Source organism: Danio rerio, chromosome 11 (genome assembly GCF_049306965.1).
Source record: "Danio rerio strain Tuebingen ecotype United States chromosome 11, GRCz12tu, whole genome shotgun sequence".
Taxonomy (NCBI): Eukaryota; Metazoa; Chordata; class Actinopteri; order Cypriniformes; family Danionidae; genus Danio; species Danio rerio.
In genome coordinates this window covers 43,616,398-43,635,000 of record NC_133186.1, presented here as the reverse complement: position 1 = coordinate 43,635,000, position 18,603 = coordinate 43,616,398, and the positions used below count along the sequence as shown (strand labels likewise).

The 18,603-nt window shown below is 36.5% G+C and overlaps 1 protein-coding gene and 1 long non-coding RNA gene across 5 annotated transcripts in view; both read right to left on the bottom strand.

The window, feature by feature from the left end:
• Window positions 1-18,603, bottom strand: part of LOC141376673 (uncharacterized) — a 227,007-nt gene that overhangs the window by 96,188 nt on the left and 112,216 nt on the right. The gene's annotated exons all lie outside the window — the stretch shown is intronic.
• Window positions 1-18,603, bottom strand: part of pax7a (paired box 7a) — a 135,897-nt gene that overhangs the window by 83,594 nt on the left and 33,700 nt on the right. For 3 of the 4 annotated variants that reach the window (XM_009306286.4, NM_131325.2, NM_131332.2), the window contains 1 exon segment: window positions 9,876-10,075. In XM_009306286.4, the coding sequence (XP_009304561.1) occupies window positions 9,876-10,075 (200 nt within the window). 4 annotated transcript variants of the gene reach the window in all.

Genomic DNA, 18,603 nt, shown 5'->3' with positions numbered 1-18,603 from the left:
AGAATAGCTTAACTTGAAGTGCTTTAAAATATATTGGTGAATTTTTTAAGGTAAATTGACATGTTTCCATATGGCAACAACTTATAATTGAGAACTTTTCCTGTATTATATAATTTTGATGTTTGTTTTGATTTAATCTGTGTTGCAGTATAGCAAGTTTATTTATAAGCTTATAACTTATAAATGACACCTTAAACATACTTTGCAACAACTGTTATTCCAATAGCTTATTTATTCCATTGTTTTTTGCTGAATATTACTGAAAACAAACATAATATTGTATTATCATGTATACAGTAGGTATAAATATTTTCTCCAGTAAATATTAGAACAATTAAAAACAATCCAGGTGCTTCAGAATAATGTAGCTGCTAGCTAACAATTAGGGATGTCCCGATCAGGTTTTTTTGACCTTGAGCCATTTGATTTTGAGTATCTACCGTTACCTAAACCCGATCCGATACTTCTATAATATATAAAAAAAAAAAGTGGAGAAACAGATCCAGGATGTTCCTTATTTTTTATTTAATTCACCTTATTTTAACATTCAACAACTCTGTTAACAAACAGAGCACTTCTGTGAGGCAGCTTGAATAATCAAGTAATAAATTACACAAATTCCTCACTTTGGACTTTAGTTCAACAGTAAATATAAAATGTAATATACAAACAAACAGCACCTCAACATAAAATATCCAGCAGGCAATTCCAAGTTTACATATCTCGCAGTTTGCTAAGGCAATGTTGTCGTCATCAACTTTATAATACGTTCAGACCACAGCAATATTATTAAATGTTCATCTGATTTTTGTACAACACAGTTTGTTAAGTAATATGTTCTGTCTTTTAGTAAAGATATTATTTAAGAGACTTGCTTTGTTTATCAAATGAAGTAAATCTAATTGGATTTGCATTTTAAACATTAAATTAAAGTTATAAAGGTATTACTTTTTCTTTCTTGTATTAGGGTTTTAGTTATGATACTCCGCTGGATACTCCCAAAATAATTCCGCAGAAATCCACAGATTTTTACCAAAATTCTCTGCAGAAATAGCAAAAAACGTCCGCAGATTCCGTCTGGCCCTGCTCATATCCTCACTTTCATCTGCAGGAAGAGCAAGTTCTGTTCTTTTCTTCTTTCACTTAATGTAGAACATGGTAGTCCTCACTAACACACTCCCTGTATTTATATCTAATCAGAAGTATTTCCATTCAAATTTGATTTCATCCATATTTCAAATTCTATTATCATATGAATAATCAGCATTATATGTTGTTATTGTTGCAACTTAAAAGATCACAGCTGACCTTGCTGGCTAGCTAACCTATTGCAATATTGCACATTCCACTCTTGCATTTGGCAACACATACATTTGATCAATTTACAAACAACTAATTTGATTTAAAAAAAAAAGAGTTGTGAATATGCCAGCACAACTTACTGGATGTGATGTCCCAGGTTTTTTTTGTGGATCTGACATGAGTTGATCCTTTGTTTTTATTGACGATTATTCACAATAAACAACTGTCTGTCAGAAATTGAGCGACAGAAAAGCACTGCTAGTCATGTGACTTAACCAAAGCACATCATTGGCTAAACTAAGGTCTTATCTTTTCGACAACAACAACAACAAAAATAGGATGTTGGTCTTGAAGAATCAGTGGCAGGGAAATGAACATAAATACCATGCTGCCATAAGGCAACACCACACGGTAGAGGGTTAAACAAAAAAACAGATATTTTGAAGAATGTTCGTAGCATTGACCTCCATATAATTATTACTATGGACGTCAATGAGTCCCAGCAACCAGCATTCTTCAAAATATCTTCTTTAAACTCCTAAAAGCTTAAAACCACATGAGTAAACAATGACAGAATATAATTTGTGTGAACTATCCCTTTTATATTATACATTCATACATGTTTCTTTGGCTCAGTCTCTATTTCAAAGGTTGCCACAGCAGAATGAACCGACAACTATTCCAGCATATGATATTGTTTATCTAATTCACCTATAGCGCATGTGTTTGGACTAAGGGGGAAACTGGAGCACCCAGAGGAAACCCACGCCAACATGGGGAGAACATGCAAACTCCACACAGAGATGCCAACTGACCCAGTCAGGACTGAAACCAGCAACCTTCTTGTTGTGAAGCAACAGTGTTAACCACTGAGCCACGGTGATTTACACATTACACATTTTCCATTTAATTTTTTTTCTTAATTAATACCCTGTATGAACTTTACATCCTAAATATTTACATTTATATTAATGTCAATGCTTCAGCTGTGACACAACCTCCTGTTAGCAGCTAGCATTGAAACTCTCAGGTAGAGAAGGGCTAACTTCCTGCCAAATTGATTTGTACGCTTCATAAAGGGAAATGCTTACACCTTATTAGATTCTACTAACTATAATAGCTGCATGCAAAAAAAAGCACACGGCTTGTGAAAGGGTTTCTATTTCGGAAAGGAGTAGCACGAGCCAGCAGCGCCGCTCTCTTATGACTGCTAAGTGAAGTGGAGCCGCCGCAGCCTCTTAAAAACTTCAGACCGAATAGGAATAGAATGCAATTCACTTCATCATGGCTGATTTGTAACAAGCACCAGACGTTCTGCCTCCTGCCACTTTGTTTTTTTTTATTGCTGGTTAAAAACGCTTCACCTAGCTAACACTAGCAAGCATTTCCCCTTCCGCTAATGGACTGAATGCTGGCTCGACTCCCTCAGATGTCACAAGGCATTTATGTGGTGCTCATTCACCTCATGAAAGTAAAGCAGCAGGACTGTGAAGCCACAGGGAGAAAAGGCTATGCTAGGCTACGTAACCCTGTCACAACCTTTTAGCATCTCTGCTACCATCACAACAAATTAAAAGTGATGCTGGTGAGATTTATCGGATGAAACCAGAGCGGATCTGAGGAAGACTGGAATAGCTGGAATCATTAGGATGTAGATCATCCAATAATAGAAAATTAATTGTTTTGTACATAAAAACTGCTCTCCAGGAACGACTTATTTTGTTCACACTTTATTTTAAGGTACAATTCTCGCTATTGACAAACCATTAGCTAATATTTTAGCTTATTTAACTCCTAATTTGCTGCTTATAAATAATTATTACCCCTTTAACTACCCCACCAAGACAAAAAAAGGTTTGTAATGCAATTCTTAACACCTAATGTCACAAGTTAACACACTCAATGCATTTTTTTTTCAACATATCCCATAATTTACCCAATAGCAAAGAATTCTGGCCCAGATTTGGCATAAAGCAGGCACAGCAGGCATTTGTCCGGCACTGACATACAGCACGAGGGCCAAACATGGCCCAGGTTTGGCCGAGGTGGCACCGTCTTACAGGTGACACTCAAGACTTGAGCCAGATATCAAATCTAGTATTTGGCCCATATGTTAAAAATGTATATGTGGGCCACGTAAGTTTGGTCTATCTTGAATACATTTAAATTACTTTTGAGTAAAGAAAAAATTCTATCACTCATGTCGCTTCAAGAAAAAGCACAGCCATAAAGCTAAATGCTTAATGGTTTATAAAAAGAATTGCAGTTGTGACACACCAACATATCTGGCCCATTTCAGGCCCAGTTATGGGTTATTAACTTGGCTGAGACTTGGCCCAGATATGGTCCACGTTTGCCTCTTGTATGGAAGCCAGACTTGGTCCAGTCATGTACCGTAATTCACTGCGGCATGTGGGCCAAGCAAATGTTGATGGTGTGGGCCAGAGCTGGGCCAGAGAAATTTGGGGTTCTAAAATATCAGCAGAGAAATTTGGGGTTCTAAAATATCAGCCCCTACCAAATGGTTGATATGTCTGTTTATGGTAAAAGTACTGGAATTAATACATACTGTATGCTTCGAAAAATCTGAAAATATGAAGTGTAAGACCAATTTATTTAAAAAAAATAAAAATAAAACATTTTTGAATACTGAATCACCTTTATTTTGAAGTATGAAATAAAATATTTCAGATTCTCATTTAACATGCTTCTTGATTTTTTTAACAATAAAACCAAAAATCAGGTGTAGTAGTGCAACAGGATTATGTTTGTTTGATTTTTTATAAACCAACAATGATTCTTTAAATCACTTTAACAGTCATTATTTAAAACATGGTCAACCATTTGATAGAGCAGCAGTCAAAGGGTTAGTATAGTAATTTGGTTTAGGTATTGGTAGGATTAGTAATATAGAATAAGATCATGCTTTTTAATTACTGATAAACAGCAAACAACTTATTACTGGCAGTTAATATGTGGGCACAGACCGAAGCTGTGGATTTTATTTGCTATTCCTGTGCAGAATTTTGTACAAAAATTAAAAATAAAAAATCTGAGATTTTATGTGAAATTATTTTATTTTTTAACCATATACAGTTGAAGTCAGAATTATTAGCCCCCCTTTGACTTTATTTATTTATTTTTTAAATATTTCCCAAATGATGTTCAACAGAGCAGGGAAATGTTCACAGTATGTCTGAAAATATTTTTTCTTTAGGAGAAAGTCTTGTTTGTTTTTTTTTCTTTTTTTTTTTTTTTTTACTATATTTTAAGGTCAATATTATTAGCCCCTTTAAGCAAATTTTTTTCTGATAATCTACAAAACCATCATTGTTATATAGTTACTCGCCTAATTACCCCAACCTGCCTAATTAACCTAATTAACCTAGTAAAGCCTTTAAATGTCACTTTAAGCTGTATAGAAGTGTCTTGAAGAAAATCTAGTGAAATATTATTTACTATCATCATTGCAAAAATAAAATAAATCAGTTATTAGAGATGAGTTATTAAAACTATTATGTTTAGTAATGTGTTGCAAAAACGTCTCTACGTTAAACAGAAATTGAGAGAAAAAATAAAAAGGGGGCTAATAACTCTGGGGGGCTAATAATTCTAACTTCAACTGTACATGTCAACTAATTCTCAATAGATTATAAGTAGACTATTGTTTCGGGGTTAGGGTTAGGGCAGCCAGATCTCTTGAGAAAACGCAAGTATTTTACGTTTTGGCAGTTTAGTGTCTAATTCGAATGAATTCGTACGAGTTCAGTCGTATGAAATTGTACAATATTAAAAAGGATGCATGACACCCAACCCCACCCCTAAATCCAACCGTCATTGGGTGATAATCAAATCGTACTAAATTGTACAAATTAGATCGTACGAATTCATACAAATTAGCCACTAAATCAAAAAGTTACGAATTGCTGTGAGATTGTGTTGGTTAGGGTTAGTGTAAGTTCACATACTTGCAAAGTTTTATATAGTCTGTTAAATGTTGAAGGAGCATTTTCAGCAGATATTAAGCAGACAGTCTACTCATACTCAAGTGAGAATTAACTGGCATGTAGTTGCAATGCAAGTCTTAGTCAACAAAATGTGCAATAGGGACCATCAAAATAAAGTCTTACCCTTTTCGGTTAAACCAGGGGTGTCTAGACTCGGTCCTGGAGGGCAAGAGTCCTGGAGAGTTTAGCTCCAACCCCAATCAAACACACTCAAAGCAGCTAATCAAGCTCTTACTAGATATACTAGAACAGGGATGTCTAAACTCAGTCCTGGAGGGCTGGTTTCCTGCATAGATTAGCTTCAACTTGTATTAACACACCTGCCTGGAAGTTTCTAGTACATCTGGTAAGAGCTTGATTAGCTGGTTCAGGTGTGTTTAATTGGGGTTGAAACTAAAATATGTAGGACACCGGCCCTCCAGGACTGAATTTGGACACCCCTGGGTCAAACCATCCCCTTAATTACAGTATATTCTAGCCCTAACCATAACTCACACTTGCTATGCATTTAGTTGCCCCAAGACTAAAGAACTAGGGCTGTGTAGCATAAATGCTCTGGAGCTGATGATCCAGGGGTGGAGCGGCCCCTTGCTTGGCCCCTGTCTCACCCCAGTGCCCTTCTCTTCATTTGCTACTAAACTGACATCTGCCGGATGGGTCTGCACAGCTGTGACGGAGCAGGTCACCAGCCAGGGCCAAAGGTCTGATCTCACTCTGGCCTGTGAGGAATCTCTATACACAAACCTGCCCACATATCCCAAGCCAAACCAGTGGGAACGTCTGTGAAATGGTCCTAATGGTAACTGCATGAAGAATATTATGCATTCTTGCCATGAAACAGCACGTCATATTTTATTCAAACACATTTAAAGGTCTATGCCAAAGCAGCTGCCATGTACAAGCCGTGGAATGTATTGTTGAGTATCATGCCAAACCCGAACACCTCACTGAATTAGTGCTTTGGGTGGGTTAAACGCATTAGGTGCCCTTTAATGTCAGTCCAATGGGAGGTCAAAGTGTGCGCTACGATGAACTGCACTTTTATGGGTAAATCTGCATGAGCACTTCAACAGACTGACTCCTTTAACAGTTAAAAAAAAAAGGCAATGGCAAAAACACACATTTAAAGGAGGGCTGCTTTGAGGAGGGGGAAGAACTTTCACAATAGACTCCATAGAGAAATCACACACAATCCCTCCCCACCCCAACACCGGACCAAGCAGCATTGAAGACCTACGGCCATTATTTACCGTGCTTAACCAGAGTCACTTTCTCAGGGTGACCTTCTCTGCAGATTTACTTTGAGTTGACCTTTGGAGATTTTCAAAGTGTTCCAGAATTAGATTATGAGAAAAATTGCATTAACAAATTATATCCATGACTCGAATACCTCAGCTTTTCACATGATATCCCTTTAGCCCTATTATGCGAGAGGGGGAAGATGTGTCCTTTTGGCTATTCGGCCTTGTTCAAGGTTTTCCTCTGGTCCTATCTCTTGTCTTTTTTATTAGTTACCATAAATACACCCTTGGGGATTGGTGTGGGCCAAAAAACGCACAACTGACCTACAAACATGGCTCATTGGTTGTTGTAACAGACTGGAACAGAAGACACTTGTGTTTGACAACCATGTGGCTTTGCATTGACCAATTAGATGTGTTTTCTTTCACCTTATCATCATAACTAATATGCATAGTGGATTTCTTTTTAATTTTACATGGGACTTTTCCCTTTCGTTCTCCCGAAATCCCCAAGACATTGCTATCTTGTGCAATGCTGTTTAAGTAATAATGAATGTTCTGACATACACCGGAGATTAGCCGACATAAACCTACAATCAATGCAAATCGGTCCCCTAAATACATCATGTGTGAAATATTACTAGAAAACAGGCATAGCATAAATCTCTCAACATTCTCCCAAGAGTGTGGAAGCAACCATTTAGCCACATACGTCTTCTTCCTTGAATGCTCAGAGACAGACAAAGACATATGTTGAATCGGTTACCCTGCCTTGTATATTTTCTGCTGAGGAACCCAAGGTAGTTGGGATCCAAAAGAGGACAACTTGAGGATGAGAGTTTGGAGAAACCTAGAGCCCCGACCCCCACCTTGCAGAGTCTTTTACAAGCGCTTGATTGATTAATGTTGTTGTCAGAGAACAGAGTCCCCAGAGAGGTCCAGAGGGATCCTTTCTGATATGTAGAGGGATTTACAAGTGCGGCCAGCTTTCAAGTGCTGGGAAGCGATCGCCGGCCAAGGGAAGAGATGAGAAATCCATCAGGAATGCATTTTGTCTGTTCTTCTTTCTTCCCTTCTCTTTTTCCCCCATCCCTCTTTTCGTCTCCCACTAGCTCAGAGTGCAGCTGCTGCTATAATTCTACCGTATTTGCTTTGCGATGTTACATAAAACTGCAGGGTTCACAAACTGTCAGGAAGCATCCCAAAGAAGAGTGCAAGTAATAGGGCCGGGCTCCAACTGACATCTGAACAAGACTGATGTAGTCCCGGAGTGGAGGGGAGGTCAAACAATTAGTCTCTGCTGAATAAATAAATATGACAAACACCGGCAATAAACAGAGGACGACGAGAGAAGAAATGAGGCTTTCTGAAAGCCAATCAGCTATAACTGATCAAGGGTCAGGCTCGATATTCAATACATGTTTGTCTCTATAGTGCTTTTAATAGTGTAGATCAGGGGTTCTCAATCTCCGCACTCCTGCAGATTTTAGCTCCCACCTCAATCAGACAGACCTGGGCTAGCTAATCAAGCTCTTACTAAGCTTTTTAGGCCCTGTTTACACTAATATGTTTTAGTCTTAAAATGCATACGTTTTGCTATGGTTATGCCATTAGTTCACACTACGCCTTTTGAGCGCTGAAAACTGAGCTTTTTGGTTACGATGAAAACGCCTTTTTAAGGCTGATTTATACTTCTGCGTCAAACGCCAGCGTATGCTACGGCGCTGACGCATACCCCTTCGCCGCCCTTTGCCTTCGCCGTTCACACACACACTCATACACAACGGACAATTTTGCCTACCCAATTCACCTGTACCACATGTCTTTGGACTGTGGGGGAAACCGGAGCACCCAGAGGAAACCCAACGCCAAGGCAGGAAGAACATGCAAACTCCACACAGAAACACCAACTGAGCTGAGGTTCGAACCAGCAACCCAGCGACCTTCTTGCTGTGAGGTGACAGCACTACTTACTGCGCCACTGCCACTATATATATATATATATATATATATATATATATATATATATATATATATATATATATATATATATATATATATATATATATATATATATATATATATATATATATATATATATATATATATATATATATATATATATATATATATATATATATATATATATTTTTTTTTTTTTTTTTTCTTATAAAGTGCTGAGCCCCCTAAAATAAAAATCCTAAAATCGCCCCTATCGGGGAATATGTCATTAATTAAAGACAACAAGATTAATTAAATGTCACGTTTAACAACTATAGAGAGATTAGATCCAGCTGTAGATCCTTGATATACAGTTGGACGAGCACAGCTTTCATATGGCTATGGGTAGATGTGTAAGTATGCTGCAGTGCATGCCGCAGTGCATGTCTGTGGTCACGTGATGTGCGTTTTTAGCGGTGTAGTGTGGATGGAGAATTTCATTGTTCAGAAATGCTGGGTGAAACATCAGTGTGGACATGGATCATTTTCATTTTAAAACGCAGTATTAGTGTAAACAGGGCCTTACATAATCAGAAATAAATGTACGAGAGCTGTCACTGGAGTGGTACCTTTTCCAAAGGTACAAATTTGTACCTAAAGGGTCCGTATTAATACTTCAAGGGTACATATTAGTACCTAAAAAGTACAAAAGTGTTAATTTATAGGTTTTAATATTTACTTTTAAGATACCAATATGGACCCTTTAGGTACAAATGTGTACCTTTTGAAAAGGTACCACCCAAGTGACAGCTCTGGTACCTTTATTTCTGAGAGTGTAGAAACATCCTTGCAGGTGTGTTGAGGCAAGTTGGAGCTAAAATCGGCACCGGACCTCCAGGACTGAGTTTGAGAACCCCTGGTATAGATTGTCAAAGCAGCTTTACACTGATGATGAAAAGAGAGTAAAGCTATGGGCCCTTTTCACAAGACTGTTACTATACGTTTAATAGTAATCAGCATCTTTTTTTTATTATTATTTTTTCGGGGTTTTCACCTTTATTTTTGACAGTACAGTAGAGAGAACTAACAGGAAAGCATGGGGAGACGATAAAGGATTGGCCTAGGACGCAAGGCGGAATCGAACCCGGGTCACCGCGAGCATCAGAGTGCATATGTCGACGCACTGACCACTACACCACTGGCGCCGACTATAGTAATCAGCATCTTAAGTTAACCCAACTATCTACTAAAGAAACCCGGATATGTGAAAAAGGACTGGTATTAATAAAAAAGTTTTTGGTATTAATGCCACTGTTGAAGTGCAGTTCACTTTAGCTCAGATCAGTGTCATGCACTGTAAGTAGCGCAAGTGAACATATCTGACCTGTACACGAGCCTCGGTCAGTTTGGTTCTCTGTGCGAGCTCCTCTCTGGTGTAGATGTCAGGGTAGTGTGTCCTCTCGAAGGCCTTCTCCAGCTCCTCCAACTGCTCCGCTGTGAATGTGGTACGACTGCGTCTCTGTTTCCTCTTCAGAGGAAGGTCTGGCTCTGACTCCACGTCTGAACCTTCGTCCGTGCGATTACCTGCGCACACAGTTTGGAAGTAAGTCATTGAGCATCAAGTCTCAGAAGATTAAAAACTGCTAGGTTATTTTGTACAGAAACTGAAAATCTCAGCTGTCATCAACTATGGTAGCATAGCACGAATTAGTCAATGGAAAATGATCCTGAAAACCGAAACCGGCTATCACGGTGATATTAATGCTTCCGTTATCTCGATGTGTCAATGGAGCCCTAGATACTACCGTTTGACTGGGTCTTATTCATATGTGAGAAGTCTTCAGACACATAATCCTGCCACTGAGCCCTGGAGAGGCCTGGGGGACGTAACTGTGAGGGTTAGGGTAATCTACACCAGACACCTTGCTCTCGCACGTCCGCCTTATTCTTTCTGTAGCGGCCTGGGGCTAGCTCCTAAGAGCAAGTGTTTGAAATAAGAATGTGTGAGACTTCTGGGCCATTGAATCCTCTCTCTTTGTGTTTCAAGCTAGTGTTCAAAATATATTACAACATATTTTACATTACTTTTTTTTTTTTTTGCAGGCATCCAGTCAAAGACAAGTGCAGATCGCAGTTGGCAGTTTGCATTTTAGCCAGAGGAGTATTTCCCCGGCACAAAGACGAACACTACTACGACCGAGCCAAGACGAGCATTTGTAAGGAGAGATATGGAGTGTGTTAAGATATATTACTGAAATACATTACCATGATAATTGATTCTAAAATTGCATCATACTTTATTTGTGAGCCACCTCTGTATATCTATTCACGGCAGCAGAAAGCTCGTGAAAGGTCCTGTCACAAAAATCACACTTCTACATTTGCTTTCTTAAAACGCATGAGTGCTAACAAGCAGCGTAGCGTGAGTCTTGCTCCAGGCCCTTTGGTCTTGCATCATCCACGGGGGAAAGACAGAAAGAAGGGCTCCAAGCTCCTTCCCCCGCAACGCCACAGCTGCCACAGCGGAGACAAATCTCCTTTGAGCCATGGTGTGCGCTCTCTGCCCACTGCTGATCAGCAGGTTCCTGCACCCTGGACCACTTCACACGACTTTCTCTCCTGCATCTCCGTTTCCTTCTGCCAGACCGGAGCCTGATCATCTCTCTCTCTCAAACCCCCATCTGCCAGGCCTCTTCTGCAGCTGATAGGCTGCCAGGAAAAGAGGTTACAAAAGGGCCTGTGGGAGTGCGAAAGTGTGTGTATATTAGTATGTGCATGGGTGTGCGAGTATGTCCGTGAGTATCAGCGAATGCATTCTTCTCGGTGCATGGGTGCGCTTGAAATTGACAATGGGGGAAAGAAAAAAACAATCCCTTAGCTCAACTGGAAAAATAAACACACATCCAAGTGTGTTGGACAAAAAAAAAAGGTTTACATTACAATCTTAAGCCTATCCTACTCTTAAAAACGTAACATATTGTGACTTTAGATTGTAATACATTACCTTTTTCTCAACACCTGCATATCCATGCATACATTCTTCTTGGTGCACCGAACTAAATGATCAATAAATATGACCAAACTCTAAGGAGTCCATTTTGGTATGAGATACAAGGGAATTATAAACAACAAAGGCACAAACAAACTCTGATCTTGTGTATTTACACATGCATTCTTCTGGTGCATGTGCAAGTATTGGGTGCACTTGAAATTGACTATGGGGAAAAAAACAATCCTCAGCTATATGAAACTGGAACAATAAACACACATCCAAGTGTGAGGGGTAAAATAAGGTATATATTACAATCTTAAGCCTATCCTACTCTTACAAATAATAACAAAATTTGACTTTAGGTTGTAATACATTACCTTTTTCCCAACACTTGCATATCCATGCATACATTTTTTTTTTGGTGCACCAAATGTCTTGTGTATTTACACATACATTCTTCTGGTGCATGTGCAAGTACTGGGTGCACTTAAAATTGACAATGGGAAAAAAATCCCCCAGCTCAATGCAACTGGAACAATAAACATGCATCCAAGTGTGTTGGGTAAAAAAAAAAGGTTTACATTACAATCTTAAGCCTATCTTACTCTTAAAAAAGTAACATAATGTGACTTTAAAATGTAATATATTACCTTTTCCCCAACACTTGCATATCCATGCATCCTTTTTTTTTTTTGGTGCACCAAATTAATGATCAATAAATAGGACCAAACTCTAGGAAATAAATCTTAGTACGAGGTGGGAGGAAATGATATACAAGAAAGGTCTTGTGTATTTACATGCATTCTTCACGGTGCATGTACAAGTATTGGGTGCATTTGAAACTGGGGGGAAAAAAACAACCCCCAGCTCAATGCAACTTGTACAGTAAACACACATCCGGTGTGATGGAAAAAGGTAAATATTACAATCCTAAACCTTACAATTGCAATATATGATTTTTCCCCCAAGACTGTATGCTTGCATATTCATGCATACATTATTCCTGCTCAAATGATCAATAAATAGATCCAAACTCTAGGAAATCTGTCTCAGTACGAAGACATTATAAACAATTAGGGTCTTGTTTATTTACACATGCATTCTTCTCAGTGCATGTGCAAGTATTTGGTGCAACTACATGAACGACACAAGAAAACAAGGGTCTTCCGCAATGCAACTGCTTCAAGATGAACCAATACTGCTGCAGTCTCCAGACCGGCTCTGGAGTTTAATTAAACAAGGAATTAGCGGATTATATGGAGACTATCATTACAGGCCACTCGAGCAGTCTTCGCAGAATGTCTTTTTGTCTCCCCGAGCTCTGGCTCAATGATTCTCAATGGATTACATGCGACCGCAGGACATGAGTCCGCATTCATTAAATCAATTCCTCCATCTTCCCCCTTTTAATAAAGATTGATTTCTTTTTTTTTTGCAACACTGCCTGGCACTCCAACACACACACACAAATCTTGAATATACAAAGTTGAATATGTACATATCCTGGATATCCCTTTGTTGGTTTTCATGAGGATGCGCCAGAGCGATTTGTTGCTAACACACCATGACAACACTTGAGACTGGCGCAGTGGTCTACGGATCACTTTCCAAAGTCACCTCGGCGTCCTGAGGGGGAGGGAAAGACGTGCCGCTGTGATTTTTGTTTCATTGCACAGTTTCGCCACATGATTCATGAGGCAAGATTCTGTCAGCGTTCACTGCCCTCGCGCCTCTTTGTTTTTTAATGACCACACATTCGACACATCAAAGCCTGCTCGTTTTTTAATTACGACCATACTGTAACCGTATCCGCATTGAAATATTCTTGCAAAACACATGTAATCAATGGGCAAAACTTGGAAACGAAACTCAGGTTGTTGTTGGCGTCTCTCAAGCTCCAGCTCAGCCGCCTTGCGAGCCCAAGACGGAGGTCAACAGGCCCCCTGACAACAGCACAGGATTATGATAATGAAACAGATGCTGGCAGAGATAGAGCAGCGAGAGAGGAATGATACAGGCCTCATCTCTGTCCCAAAGAGATCCACTGATTGGGATGCTAGCTTTTATCAAGGGAACAGAAGCCGCAAATGGGTTCAGATAGGTTAAGGCAGACGTGTAATATGCTACAAGCATATGGACTCTGCTAGGGCTGGGTGATGTGACAGAAATCTCACATCACAATGTGAGTAAACGCATATCTTGAAAATGATATATATCATTATATAGTACCATTTGTGCAAATTCAATCAATTAATTGTGTATATACAGTTAAAGTCCCACCTTTGACTTTTTTTTATTTTTAAAATATTTTTCAAATTTTGTTTAACAGAGCAAGGAAATTTTCACAGTATGTCTGATAATATTTTTTCTTCTCGAGAAAGTCTTATTCGTTTTATTTCGGCTAGAATAGAAGCAGATTTAAATTTTTTAAAAGACATTTTAAGGGTAAAATTATTAGCCTCTTTAAGCTAATTTTTTTTCGATAGTCTACAGAACAAACAACTGTGAAACAGAAAGTTGCCTTATTACCCTAACCTGCCTAGTTAACCTAATTAACTTTAAATGTCATTTTAAGCTGTAGAGAAGTGTCTTGAACAATATCTAGTCAAATATTATTTACTGTCATCATGGCAAAGATAAAATAAAAAAAATAATAAAAAAGTTATTAAAGATGAGTTATTAAAACTATTATGTTTAGAAATGTGTTAAATTTCTCTCTGTTAAACAGGAATTGGGTAACAGGGGGCTAATAACTCTGACTTCAACTTTACATATACTGACCACATGTAAAGGACATTTTAATATAAAGCTCTCGACATATAAGAGTACACCTCTCACAAATATCTGATTTAATTTAATATCTTCATTTTACAATGTTATATTTGTGGATATACATTGGATTAGTCAGCACTGAAGCCAAATTTGAAGCTCATCTGAAAAAAAAAAAAAAAAAAAAACTTGGACGATGGTCCAAAATTAGCATACCCAAAAGTATAAGTTAGAGAAAAATATTAAATAAAAAAATTAAAAGAGCAAAATTCAAGAGAAACAAAAAAATAAATATATTATTGAAATTTTGTGGTTTGCATTTTTTCCTTAATATTTTGCATGAATTTAAGTGTATAATGTTTATAATCTTTAATATATCCATTTAATAAATGTGTTTTGCACTAAAATGTATTACCTATATTCACTGTTTTCAAATGTTGAGTACTATATATACTCAGACATGTACTTATTCACATGTTATATATTTACATATTTAGAACTTCAGAGCAAATGTTTGATCAAAAATAAATATTAATAAAATATAAAACTACAGGTCCAACCTACAGTAAATCTAAAAAAAATATATCTTTAAATGAAATGCAAAATGTAGCATTGTGTTTTCAAGATTGTAACTTTCTCACAATGCTTTTAAGACAGTTTAATATTGGAGTTAAATAAATTATAAATATATCAATATAATACAATATAAATTATGATATAATATAAATTATGACAAAGTATTGAAAATATCCCGGACGAGCCCCCAATTATGTTACAGCCACAGCCATAATCAAATGAGGGAAAACAAAAATGGATAGGTCTAAGGGAATTTGTTAAGATAACCAAACAAAATAATAAGAAAGTATGGAAGGTTTCACAGCAAATCTAAGCCTGAGCACAAAGGGAGCACAACTCCGCGTGTGGATGGCCACTCAAGACCCTGCCTTCAAAGTGCTGCAGCGTGGGCTCTTATAACGTAGGCTGCCAATAATCCGCAGGTGTAAAGATATCTACTTAATCAAAAGAAAACAGGTACAGAACTCTAGAGGGCAACAACAATAGCAAAAATATATAAATAAACACATGAACATGTAACAGTAAACAACGTATTTCATGACGAAATAAACGATAGACTATAATACGAAACGATAAACTTTCAATATTTATATTGATATGGAATAATATATAGTCTCATTGCACAGCCCTAGTCTCTGCTAATGTGAAAATGGATCAGCTTGCGAACTGTTTAAGTTTAAAACAAGAAGGCTGAAAGTATATGAAAGTCGTGTGTCTATTTTAAACTAAACTATCATCATTCCTCGATTATTAAAATGCGCTACATTTAACACACAGTAATCAGGGGACCCAAAAAAAGCAGCACTTAATTTCCACTTTAAACGCAATTAAGCCCAAGAAGATGTGAGGTCAATTCACAAGAACTCTTCCCTGTTTTAAAACAATAAGGTACATCCTGACTAATCCGCCACACAATAACCAAGCTGTAATTCTATTTGAGGGTTCTGGGGATATTGATAAAGTCCTCTGCTCACTTATCAGCCAATTAAAGCCTAATTATGCTCCATTCACTCGGCGCTACAGCCTGAATGTTTTTCCTCCAGGGCCCGACGTGATCTTTAACGAAATGTTGACTTTGTGCCGAGTATTTAATTTGCAGCAGAATCAGGTGCATACAGACGAATTTCAGATCGTATTTCGTGTAAGAACCAAACCTTTATGGCGCAGAGGGCTAGGAGCAGATAAAGCGCTGCGAGTAGGTTGTCTGCTTCTTGGATGCATGAATCACTAAAGCCAAATCTCATCCATTTAGGGGCCATTATCTGCAACAGTTAAGCCAACATACACATTTAGCTCAATTTAGCAGTCGTTTATGCTTACGTCGGCTTAAAGGGATAGTTCACCCAAAAATGAAAATGAAAAAAGTCTCATGTTGTTCTAAAACTGTATGGATCTGTCTCAGAAATTTTGAAAACTAACGACTGCTTTGACTTTCTTTTTAAGAACTTCTTTTTCTTCCAGAATAAGTTTATTTTTGCTTGATAGGAAATGCATAGAGTTTTTTTTTGCCTTTAATGTTTTAGGTTGTTTTTTTACTATTCTTTGGACAATTTTACATGTATTTAATAGTTATTTTAAAGATGTAGGTGACTTTATTAATTTATTTCTTATGCTTATGTATTTTGAAAAGAAAAGATGCTAAAATTATCCTTCAATTTGCTTCCATACAAAAAACATTTTCATTTTTGAGCTAATATTACACTTAGAAAACATTATAAGAATTATATATCAAGTATGCCTTTGTGTCAATGTAAATATTATAAGGATATTAAAGATACTAAAGGATTCTTAAAGATTTTTAGGAGTGAAGAACAACTTTCAATATAGAAATCTGATATATGGTAATATATGCAAATCACAAAATTGACATATTTGGATTTCAAAATATATGGCAAAGATGGCTATTTGATTTTCTTTTTAGAATCATTAGAATTACAAATATGTACATATATGTAAAAATGCATTAACTATAATTGTGTATATATAATGTATATGTTCATATATGACCATATATCCAGCCTGACCTCATGAGGAAACGTAAGTATTTTACATTTTGACATTTTATTGGCTAATTATACAAATTCGAACAAGTTCAGTCATACAAAAATTTACAATTTTAAAAAGGAGGCTCCACCCCTAAACCCCTAATATATATATATATATATATATATATATATATATATATATATATATATATATATATATATATATATATATATATATATATATATATATATACACACACATACATACATACATACATACATACATATACATACCGAATATATATATATATATATATATATATATATATATATATATATATATATATATATATATATATATATATATATATATATATATATATATATATATACATATATATATATATATATATATATATATATATATATATATATAAACATATACATATATATATATATATATATATATATATATATATATATATATACATACATATATATATATATACATATATATATATATATATATATATATATACATACATATATATATATACATATATATATATATATATATATATATACACCGTATATATATAAATTTACCGTAAAAAAACAGATATTAAATTAAATTAAAATTTCTGCTAAATTTCTGTAATTTACTATCTGTTATTTAACGGTAAATATATATATATATATATATATATATATATATATATATATATATATATATATATATATATATATATATATATTATATTTCTGTAATTTACCGGCCCTTATTTTACAGGGTTTTTTTTCGGCACTCCAGCTGCCGGAAATAAAATGTAAAATTACGGATGTTTTTTTCATTGCACGGTTTACAACAAATACCATCTGGTACCATCATAATACCATATTATACACCATAGTACATTGCTTAAAATGTCTTTTGCCCAATGTAAAGAGTATATGGATATCACTGAGTCAAAGATCCAATAAGAAATTTCAGCATTAAATTGAGCTCCTTCTAAATAAACTGCATACAAATATGACACAGTATACTATAATCATTGCATGGCATTTAACAAAATACCATCTGCTGCCATAGTATACACCACAGCACTTTTTGTGAGCAAAATGTAAAGATGGATAACTACTTAAAATCCCAGCTCTCTTTGTCTGCATGATCTATCTTTATCATTTTAATTATATCACCCGACAGCATCAAAAGTGATTTGCGCAGCTCATCTGAAAATAGAGTTCGATATATCATTACCCAACCTAAGATCCTAAAAGGATGTCAAAGATCCTTATGAAAAAGACAATTGAAAAGCACGATTGAGCCGGAATTCAAAGTGCAGCTTTTGACATCATCAGAATCCCAGGAATTAGTCAGGGATGGCGGATAATAAAAAGCCTCCATGACACAGTAGAGAAGGAGGTAGAGGCGTCTCCAACCTCATCTGCTCAGATTGCCTTTGAATCAGTATTAGCTCGACATTACGGCGAGATTCAATGCAGCCTCCCTTTTTTTTAATACCGTAACCAATGTCCTCAATATCAGCTGTACCTTGCAAACTACCCAAGACAGAGTGACAAAAACAGACAGGGCTTTTTGCAGTGCGGCATTAGCTCATAATGGCTCATTTTGAAAAGCATATTAGTTCCAGCATAATTACAATCAAGTCTTACGCTTGCTATTTTACAGGCATTCAATAGGACCAGCCTCGGAGCTGCGAATGACACCAGTTGAGTGTAACTGACAACACATCTTTTTTTTCCCCCTCCTTCGCCATCTTCCTAAAAGC